General features: G+C 36.9%; 1 protein-coding gene across 1 annotated transcript in view; it reads right to left on the bottom strand.

Moving 5' to 3' along the window:
- Window positions 1–222: 222 nt before the first annotated feature.
- ARMC1 (armadillo repeat containing 1) overlaps window positions 223–11,137 on the bottom strand; it is a 36,701-nt gene continuing 25,786 nt past the window's right edge. Inside the window, exons 5-7 of the mRNA XM_014845891.3 lie at window positions 3,306–3,422; window positions 3,148–3,222; window positions 223–2,342 (exon numbers count right to left, since the gene is read on the bottom strand). Of these exons, the coding sequence (XP_014701377.1) occupies window positions 2,151–2,342; window positions 3,148–3,222; window positions 3,306–3,422 (384 nt within the window). The 3' untranslated portion in view covers window positions 223–2,150. The remainder of the gene's footprint in view (window positions 2,343–3,147; window positions 3,223–3,305; window positions 3,423–11,137) is intronic.

Genomic DNA, 11,137 nt, shown 5'->3' with positions numbered 1-11,137 from the left:
CAAATCTAATGTGATAAACGCTAGAATGCATATAGGTACAGAGGCAGCTGATCCAAACCTGGGGAAGGGCAGGTGTGGTGCTGGGAAGGAGACCGTGGAGGATGCATGGGAATTAGCTGGGTAACGCACCTGCAGGGAGCTGGGAGAAGGTGCCAGGCAGTGTGGATACAAACAGGCTTAAGAGTGATCAATAATGCTTATCCCACAAAAATGCAATATCTGTTCAATTTTAATGTTACCTTTTATTATTTTACAATATATTTCAAAAAATGCCATTACAGTTGCCTTACTGCTCTGTAAGACCTGGAATAAAAGAACACTTAGCATCAGAACACACAAACAACAAGCTGTCCTACCTACTTTTACTGAACCATTACTACCAAAGGGATGTAGTTTTTTAAATAAGCAGATGTGCAGCAACGCAAAATAAAATACAAACTTGTTAGAACAGTAAACTTTGTTTTAATGGCTATAGAAAGGAGGTGGTTTTGTTTGCGTTTTTCAACACATCTGGTCTGGCAGCAAACTGTATTATGCAGTTAAAGCAAGACATGCCCTGAAAGCTTATATTTTCAATTGTGCGTGTCACCAGAATCAGAGCCCAGACACCCCTCCCTCCCTCCAGAAGGTCACAATGTTCGTGAACTCAAGATTCTCGTTAGTGAAATATTTTACAATAATTTTCTCCAGTAACACTGGATGCTTTTAATTTTCTCTAAAAGAGAAGCAATGGAAATGCAAGGAAAGCCTCCAGGGTCCAATTTTCACTTCCCATTCTCCAAGCAGTAAAACAGCAGCTCTACATGTTGGTGAAAAAGACTTTCAATTTCTTCCTATTAGTTTTTAATCGTATTAGCATTAAAATTTATCTGGATTTAGTTGGATGTCCAAATGGGAAATTTTAGTTGCCAAATATTTCAGAAATTTAATAAAGCATTACATATATGTAATTAGTTCTTATCTATCAAAAAATATATTGTATTTATATTTATACTTATTTATTTACGTTCACTGAAGGTTTTTTCTGGTTGGATAAGAGAAACAAGATTATGTAGACCAATGCTGGCTTTATTTCTTCATAAGCAATAATTTGAGTCTTTTTCATTCAATATGATTGCAGATTCATAATAAATTTACAAAAGGCAATACAGGGAAATACCTACTTAATAGGCATCTGCCAAGCGATTCACATTTTAAGGTTAGACTCTACCAAATGGCACTATGGCATTATAGGCATTCGATTTTTGGGTTTTTTTCAAGTTTGTCAGTTCTTTACTACTATTATGCTTTTTCTAGCAGGGGATAGTGCGTAATCACCAAGTAAGCCCTAGAGACCCTTTACAGTTGCTCCCAATAGTATGGTGGACCTAACTCTCAAGAGCTGCTATAGATCAAACTGAACAGCAGTCAACTGGAACCACATTTGGTCACATTCAAATAGTCTCCAATAGCACTTTGCTGATACACGTTTCCTTCTTCTCAACTGATTTTGTGCTAATCTTATTAAAATTATAACAAATAAGATTACAAAGTTTGTGTAGAGTGGTATTTTTAGGGGACTGTTACGTTCAAATGAATATATTTTAATTCACGAACTGTCATTAGTAATGTCCCTTCTACAAACATGGTTGGCAAAACAAAAAAGGCACAAAAGGGAAATAATGAGAAATGTTTTTAACTTTCAGTGAAGAGTACCGAAGCAAGTATCTTTCATGAAGAAATGCAGAGAAAAATGTTCAGTAATTCATGCACAACTTGAGCTAAAAAACACTTCTCTTCAGATAGGTCCTGAGGCTTGAGGAGAAAATGAGTTTTCCTAATCACGTGCTTCATGTAAAGTAAAATGTAAAGCTGCACATATATATGTTTGGTGTAACAGTGGACCCATGTATTTTAAAAAGTGAGGCAATTAAACAGAGAAAAACAAAACCAAGATACCTTCAGAAACAAAGCAACTCCACCTGTAGCCTCTGTCTCTTTTGCCACTTAGTGGGGTAAAACGTCCAATAATGTGTAAAATGCAGCATACGCAATCATGTAATCTAAAAACTTTTCATGATAACTTATTGCAAATTGCACTTGACAGTTCACCACAACAATGGAAAACTGGCCCCTGTTGGTTCACACAGTCCTTGAGACCCGAACTGAAGTCACCAGTAAAATGATCTGGATAAAAAGTTTGCAGCTGTGCTCAGCCAGCTAGCTCCACCCTCTGGGTGTGAGCCAACCCGGGACACTGCTTTGTCCTGCTCCTTTGTGGGACTCTCATCCTCAGGCAGGTAGTCAGGCAGCTCTGTGTTCTGTTCTACTTCCACGGGCGTATCTTGAAATGGGACCAGCATCTAATACAAAGAACATGTTAAGAGTTATTACAAGATCAACCTAATTGACATAGATATATGTCATTAAGTTAAAGGTCAACTTTACTCCTCATTCTAATCACCGTATCTATTCTCAGGGGCTATATTCCTTTAAAAGTTTTCCTCTTACAAGAAGGTAGGCCCAATTGCTGAGCACTACAGAAGCACAGAAGGGCAGAACTACACATGGAAACTCAGATGCCTTTCTCCTGAGGCTCCAGGAATAAATGGGCAACCTGTCTGTTCAAAGATAACAAAAGCAAGTACCTGGCTACTGTGGGCCCCTGGAGGGCCATGGCACCTCCTTTCTATGGGAACACAAATGAGCTAAAGGCATACAGATTCATTTTTCCTATCACAAAACTAGTGGAAAAAGCAGCAAGAGGCAAACATTTTCACTATACTTGTTTGCACAATGGTGGGATTGACCTTTATTTTTTGGATTGGCAAAACTAATTAAGGTCAGAAAGAATTTAAAAACCAATGCAAGGAAACCATATATCCTTTATTTCCATATAAAATCAGCAAGATGTCTCCAGTGAGATAAAGAACAGACTTTGAAATCCAAAATATATAGGATATAAGAACAGACCCTGAAATTCACAAAGGATCTCTCTATATTTCTAAATGAGTTAACTGTTAACCAAGAAACATTAAGATAACCTGACCCAACCACATTCCTATATTATTGGCAACTAATGGTCTAGAAATACTGGCAATCTGCTGGCCATAACGAATAACCAAGAGTCAGAGTTACGTATAGAGAAAACTAAATAAAAACTTTTACCTCTTCTCCACTTTCACTTTTCACCACTTGCTGAGCCTTCATAACCTTGGTTGATGCTATCGCTGATGCCAAAGCCTAGGCCAAGATAAAAAGGAACGATTTTGAACAGATTTGTTTACCCGTAACCTCAAGCATATTCAGCAATTTAAAATACTAACCTCTGCTTTCAAATCTGAACGGATTCGCACCACACATCTTTGAACAGCCATTTGAAAAGTAAAGCTAATAACACCTTTAATCTTTAACAAAGCTTCTTCACACAGATTTCTCCGAGACTGAAAAGGTAAAAGCAAACTGTTATTAAAACTGGCAAAACAGGACAAGGGAATAATTCAACTCATATCACACAGAACTAGTCATCATATTTGCACACGGCGGCAGGGGGTAATGTCCCTATTTCAGTTTTACCATCTCAAATTTGAGGGCGTGGAGGGGTGGTGCTTAGTCAAGTTTAATAAGTTTTATAAGGTCAACAGAATAATAAGTCCTGCTAGTTTTTTCCTCAAGCTTCATTACTAATATTTAGTTTTAATAATTTTTATCAGAAGTTAGCCAATGTTACTTTAAACCTTAAAACCATGAAAAATAATACAGAAAAAATGCTGAAAAGCTGAAATTCCTCTAGTTCAAGGGTAAGCAAACTACAGTCCACCAGCTGTTTTTGTAAATAAAGTTTTACTAGAACACAGCCATGCCCATTTATTTACATACTGAGGCTAGTCTCAGGCTATAGCATAGTTCTTCATTGTAACAGGGACCATATGGTCTGCAAAACCTAAAATATTTACTATCTGGCCCTTTGAAAAAAAGGTTTGATGATCCCTGCTCTAGCTTAAAAAGCTCTAGAGATAAATTCTAATAGACTTAAGTTCGAATTATTGAGCATTCAGTATTTGAGTCTTTTTTTTTTTTTTAAAGATTGGCACCTGAGCTGACATCTGTTGCCAATCATCTTCTTTTTCTTCTTCTCCCCAAAGGCCCCCAGTACATAGTTGTATATCATAGCTGTAGGTCCTTCCAGCTTTGCTATGGGGGATGCCACCTCAGCATGGCTTGACGAGCAGTGCTAGGTCTGCACCCCGGATCTGAACCAGCAAAACCCTGGGCTGCCAAAGCAGAGCGCACAAACTTAACCACTTGGCCACAGGGCTGGCTCGAGTCACTATTCTTTTTTTTTTAAAAGAAGCTTTTATTTATTTATTTTTTTTTTTTTTTGAAGATTATCCCTGAGCTAACATCTGCCACCAAGCCTCCTCTTTTTGCTGAGGAAGACTGGCCCTGAGCTAACGTCCATGCCCATCTTCCTCTATTTATATGTGGGATGCCTGCCACAGCATAGCTTGAAAAGCAGTGCATAAGGTCCACAGCCAGGATCCAAACCTGTAAAGCCTGGGCCACCGAAGCAGAACGTGCAAACTTATCTGCTGCGCCACCACGCTGGCCCCGAGTCACTATTCTTTAAAGCATTTGATATTTATAAATATCACTCCATCCTTCATTTAGGACACTCAATGGTTATCATTGCATTCTCAAGGGTTATCAATAGTTCTTTTTGGTTCTCATTTTCCTCTGACAACACAATATAACAGACACCCTTCAAAGCTTCTTTGACTCCTAATATTACAATACCCTGGTCTTCTACTTCCACCACTGATTAGTCCATCTCTGTCTCATCTTACCTCCAAGGTCCAGTGCCTAAAATTAAGTGAGTTTTCCTTCTACTTCATCCCTCAGTAGACTATTCTCATCACTTTAGCCATCACTACCATGCAGAAGCATGGATATAAACCTCCAATATGACTTTCTTATCTTCATTTGTCTATCATACACACCCACTTGGATATCAAGTGGTCATCTCAAACACAAAATCCAAAGAGAAAATGGATTAAAAATAGTCATGTGCTACATAACGATGTTTCAGTCAAAGATGGACCACATATATGACGGCGGTCCCATGAGATTAATACCATACAGCCTAGGTGTGTAGGAGGCTACACCATCTAGGTTTGTGTAAGTACGCTCTATGATGTCTGCGCAATGACGAAACTGCCTAATGATGCATTTCTCAGAACACATCCCCATCGTTAAGCAATGCATGACTGTTAACTGCAGTCGCTCCTCATCTCTCCCTCCACCTCCAGCCCACACACCAAAACAGCATCTCTAAATTTTCCTGTTTCTGTACTGAGACCAGGTTCTGATTCAGTACTTCAGAGAGGACAGGAATCTGCAACTGACTCCAAGTCTCTGGAGCACACCCTAAGAAGCACCACCTCAAATTACTCAATTCATTCTTTTCTTCTCTTGAATAAAATGTCTTCAAACTTATTCCCACAGTCCTCAAAATAATTCACATCATTGCTTATCTCCCTACTTAAAACACTTTTTCACTTCTGTATTTCAATACTCCTCAGGCAAGGATCTGGGATTCAGTGGTGTGTGGCAGAGCACAGACCCATAGAGCCCAGGTTCTGGAAAGCCCCTTTAGGCGACTGGCACCAAACTGGTCCATGTTTATCTCTTCCACATATTCAACACCAAGTAAACTTAAAAGAAAAGTCTGCATAGCATATACAACATGAAAGTAAGGATATTACTAGTCTAATTTGATTCCTTATTGTAAATGTGAGAAAAGCAACAAATAAACTTATGCAACTTGCCTAGTTTATCACAAGTAAATTCCTACTACATGTGACAGTGAGAAACCAGATTCATGTGGCCAATTCATCTTTATCTTGACACAAATTAAACATAGCAAAAGGCAAAGTTGGTGGGGGTGGAAAATTCAATTGCAATATTTGATCTCAGGGATAAGCTATTTCTGGGTAAACATGAGATATTCAACAGAGCAAACAGGACCAAGAATTAGCCACGAAGGATGAATAACCTCTTGACTGGGATACAGGGTCAAGATTAGGTTGAGAGAATCATAAGTAGATGAAATTAGGAATTTGGCAAGGAGGTAGACAAGTCAAGGTTAACTGCCTGGCAATGGGTAGGAGAAAAAAAGAGAAAAAGAGAGAGAGAGAGAATTAATGGAGTATCAACAAAAGAACATAGATACCAGTCTCTCTCCAATTTCTAAAGACTCCAGATTAGCATGATTTGAAGTTGAGGAAATAAAGCAAAGGTAAAAATGCCTGTGAAAATCCAAAATCAGGAATAACTTTCTGAAAGCCCTCATATAGACCCTGAAATAACATACACTGCTTTCATCACCAGTGAGAGTAAACATGTTTCCATGTGTATCTGTCCAAAGTAGGGGTTAAGAGTACGGTTCTGAAGCTAGACCCACACCGCATAGGCTGGGAGGCTATTCAAACTTTGTGTGCTTCAGTCTCCTTATCTACAAACTGGAGCTATAAACAGATCTCCTTATAGGGTTATGAGAAATAAATAAGTTAACAGATCAGGAAGGTACCTGTAAGTACTGCAATAAATATTAGCTGATATTATTTATTGGAAATTATCTCTCTTTAGGGAATTTCAGGCCCTTTGCTCATTTTAACTATTAAATTTTATTCTGTTGATTTTTTGAGGCCACTAACCTGATGACTTGTTCCTACTTGTTTTTTTACCTTTTAAGAATATTATATTTGACAAAACAAAAACTTTATTGTCAAACTAGAGATCTTTCCTAAAGCAATTTCTTCCACTGTCTTTATGCTTTAAAAAGTCCTTAAATCAGTTAACTATTCATTTAGATTTCTTTAATTTTATAGTTTAAATTTTTACATTTGACATTATTAGTACATTTTGAATTTTAGTACCTGATAAGACTCCCTTTTCCCCTCTATTACCCTCGCTGCAAAACTGTCAGTTTTCTGGCACCATTTATCAAACAATCTCTCCATTTCCCACTGGTGTCTGATGCCTTCTTTATCATTGGGTAAGTGCTAATATACACTAGGGACTGCTTCAGGACTTTCATTTCTTTCAATTTTTCTGTCAAGATCACATTGTTTTAATTATGGAAATTTAACAGTACATTTTAATATCTGGTAGGACACATCCTTTTATCACTCTTAGGTATATTCTTAGCTGTTAATGTGTAAAGCCTTGGCCCTTACAGCCCCCTCTCCTGGAACATGCACTCTTCCACAGATGCCCATTGGCTCACTCCCTCTAAATCTTTGCAGAAATGTTGGTTTCCCCAGGAGGTTTTTCTGAACCATCCTATTTAAAACTATAACCCCACCATTCATCCCATCCCTCAGAAGTCCCTATTTTTTTTCTATTTTTTTACTTTTCTCCACAGAAGTTACCACCTATAATATATATACTACATAACTTGCCTCGTTGTCTGTCTCCTCTAACTATACTACTAGTTTAACGAGAGTGAACATAAGATTTCTAAGAGCCTTTGCTTGTTTTGGTCACTGCTGTATCCCTGGTGCCTAAACCAGTGCCTGGTATACACTAGATGCCAGGCTATGCCACCAAAAAATGTTAACTAACATTATAAATACAGTGCTAGAGTTAACTTGCCAATATTTTATTTGGGATTTTAGTAATCACATTCTTTACAATATACTGGCCTATATTTTTGTGCGTGCCTTGCTGGGTTTTATTATTTCGTTTGTGCTAGCTTTAACAATGAACTGTATTACTCTTATTCGTTAAAATCAAACAGACGCTATTGGTAATATTTAATACATCTTAATAGATTTCATTTAATCAATTTACATTTACTAGAACTGGCTCTCTGGAAACTTTTGAGGATCTTGTGGCCCCAGTTTCAATAAGCTAATTAGTAACTTAATTGTCAATGTCATGGATAATATACATATGAAAAGCTACCTCCCGCCCCATTATTTTACTGAAACCTAAATCCTGAGGCCTAAACACCCCAACACCACAACTAGAAAAAGCTGTGGATAATCTAATGTAACTACCTGACATACTTAAGGAGATAAGTGATAATCCACCAGTTGCCACCTCTATATATGCAAAGTTATATAACTTATCATTGCTCAAGATAATCTCAGAGAGACTTCCAATTCCAGTCAAGATGGAGTAACAGGGACCAGATTCACCCTCCAGGCTTAAACTGAAAATATAGACATAATAGAATGAATTAAAAAACAATGATTTACAGACACTGGAAGACAAACATCCCTGGGAGAAGGAAAATAAATGAAGTGAGCTCCACAAGTACACCAATATATCGCCTAGAAAGTTCCCAGGCTGCAACTCAGGAAGGGGGAGCCAAGGAAGAATCAGCAGTCTCCCTTAGTTAAGGACACAACACTGAAAATCTAGGCAGGTCGGGCAACTGCAATGCACAGGACAGAGCACAGTCACGGGCAGAGCTGCACGGAGAGGGCCACACAGAAAGGAACCATGTGCTAGGGGATCTGTAGTGAGTTCCCCTCAGGTTTTCAGCTGAGTGATGATCACTGCACACATATGAGGAAACAACATGAGGATGGGTATGAACTGGACTGGAAAGTTCGTTCTATTAGGAACAATTTCGTGGGCTCACAAAGAGCCAGGAATACTTCGTGTCCCCATGAGCCAGAGTGGAAAAAACTTTGATATACATGGGGCATGGACAGAGAACCCAGAAGAGCACCGCCTCAGTAATGTAGCAAACCTGTCGCCAGGTTAAAGGGTACTATGATCCTGCCTAACCAAGCCTAAAAGCAAGCCTCAAAAACATTCAACTGCTTGCAAGTAACTTAACTGTGATCCAGAACAAAGCTTAAGAATATTTAAAGGCTTTGCATACAAATACATGCTGTACCCAACAATATAAAATTCGCAATGTTTGGCATCCAATCAAAAATTACCAGCATGCAAAGAAGAAAATACAACCTATAATTAGAAAAATCAATCTACAGAAGCACACTCAGAAATAACACAGATGACTGAATTAGTAGACAAGGATATTAAACAGTTATTCTAACTACATTCTGTATGGTCAAGCAGATAGAGAAATGCGTACACGTGTTAAGGCAATATAAAAAAGACTCAAATCAAACTTCTAGAGATACAATAAAATAATCTCTATGGTGAAAAATACACCAGATGAGAATAAGTGTAAATCAAACACTCACAGAAGAAAACTTTAGCAAATACAGCAAAAGAAACTAACCAAAATGAAACAGAGAGAAAAAAAGATTGAAAAAAATTAACAGAATATCAGTGAGCTGTGGGACAACTTCACATGGTTGAACATATATGTAATAGGAATCCCTGAAAGACTGATGGGAAAGGGGGACAGAAAAAAATATTTGAAGAAATAATGAAAAAACCGTCCAAATTTGCTGCAAACTATAAACCCAGAGAAGCAAGAAACTGAAAAATCATTAAGAAAATTACACCATGGCACATCATAAGAAAGTGATCAAAAGCAGTGATAAAAGAGAAGCTCTTAAAAGTAGGCAGAAGGGGAAAAATAAGACACATACAAAAGAACAAAAATAAGAATGATAGAATTCTGAATAGAAACAATGTAAGGGAGAAGAGGGGAACAAGTATGGTAAGAAAAAAAATCTGTCACCTAGACTTCCACAATGCTCAAAAATAGCTTTCAAAAGGAAAATAAGGATTTTTCCAGACATGCAAAAACTAAAAGAGTTAGAGACTTCAATATCTGACTTTCAAAAATGGATAAAACAGCTAAAACAGGAAGATCAGCAAGGAAAAAGAAAACGAATGACACTATAAACCAACTATCCTAACAGACACTTCTAGAACACTTCAACCAACAGTACACATTCTCAAGTGCACATGGAACATTCTAAGGATAGAATATATGTCAGCCATGAAACAAGTCTCAATAAATTTAAAAGGATTGAAATCATACAACACTGTCTAATCACATGAAATAAAATTAGAAATCAGTAACAGGATAAAATTTGGAAAATACAGAAATAAATGTAAATTAACACACCTAAATAACCAATAGGTCAAAGAAGAAATCATGAGGGCAATTAGAAAATACTTTGAAATGACTGAAATGAAAACTATACAATTATTATAATAATTAATTATACTACATTAACATTAAAGAAAATCTCAAATCAATAACTTAACTTTCCAGCCTAAGAAACAAGAAAAAGAAGAGCAAACTAAACCCAAAGCAAGAAGAAGGAAGGAAGGAATAAAGATTAGACGCAGGGGAAAAAGAGAAATAGAGAACGGGGGGAAAAAATACAAAAATTGATGAAATCAAAAATGGGTTATTTGAAAAGATCAACAAAATTGATAAACCTTTAGCTAGAAAAAGAGAGAAAGAAGATTCAAATTACAAAAATCAGGAATAAAAGAGGGGACATTATGAATGACCTTTCAGAAACTGAAGGATTATAAGCAAATGCCATAAACAAGTGCATGCAAACACATTGAGATAACCTCAAAGAAATAGAAAAATTCCTAGAAAGACATAAACTACCGAAAGTGGCTCAAGAAAGAAAGAAAATATGAATAGACCTGTAACAAGTAGAGACTGAATTCATAATCAGAAAACTTGCCACAAAGAAAAGCCCAAAACCAAATGGCTTCACCAGTGAATTCTACCAAATGTTTAAAGAAGCATTAACACCAATCCTTCACAAACTCATCCAGACACTTCCCAACTTATTTTATAAAGCCAGTATTATGCTGATACCAAAAGCAGAAAGGAAGAAGAACTACAAACGTACATCCTGTATGAATATAGATGCAAAATGCCTCAACAAAATACCAGCAAACTGAATCCAGCAGCATATTAAAAAGATTATACACCAAGACCAATTGGGATTTATCCTAAGAATGAAAGGCTGGTTCAATATATGAAACTCAATCAACATGATATACAATATTATTAGAACTCAACTCAACAATAAAAAGACAAATAATAAGCAATTATAAAATGTACAAAGAATGAATAGACATTTCTCCAAAGAAAGAATCTGTGATAAAGATGTATACAATAAACTCTGAATCGACCACTAAAAAATGGCCAATAAGCACATGAAAAGATACTTAACATCTTTAGTCATTA

The sequence above is a fragment of the Equus asinus genome, chromosome 12 (genome assembly GCF_041296235.1).
Source record: "Equus asinus isolate D_3611 breed Donkey chromosome 12, EquAss-T2T_v2, whole genome shotgun sequence".
NCBI classification, from domain to species: Eukaryota; Metazoa; Chordata; class Mammalia; order Perissodactyla; family Equidae; genus Equus; species Equus asinus.
Note: the sequence above shows the minus strand (reverse complement) of the source record. Positions and strands in the feature narration are given on the sequence as shown.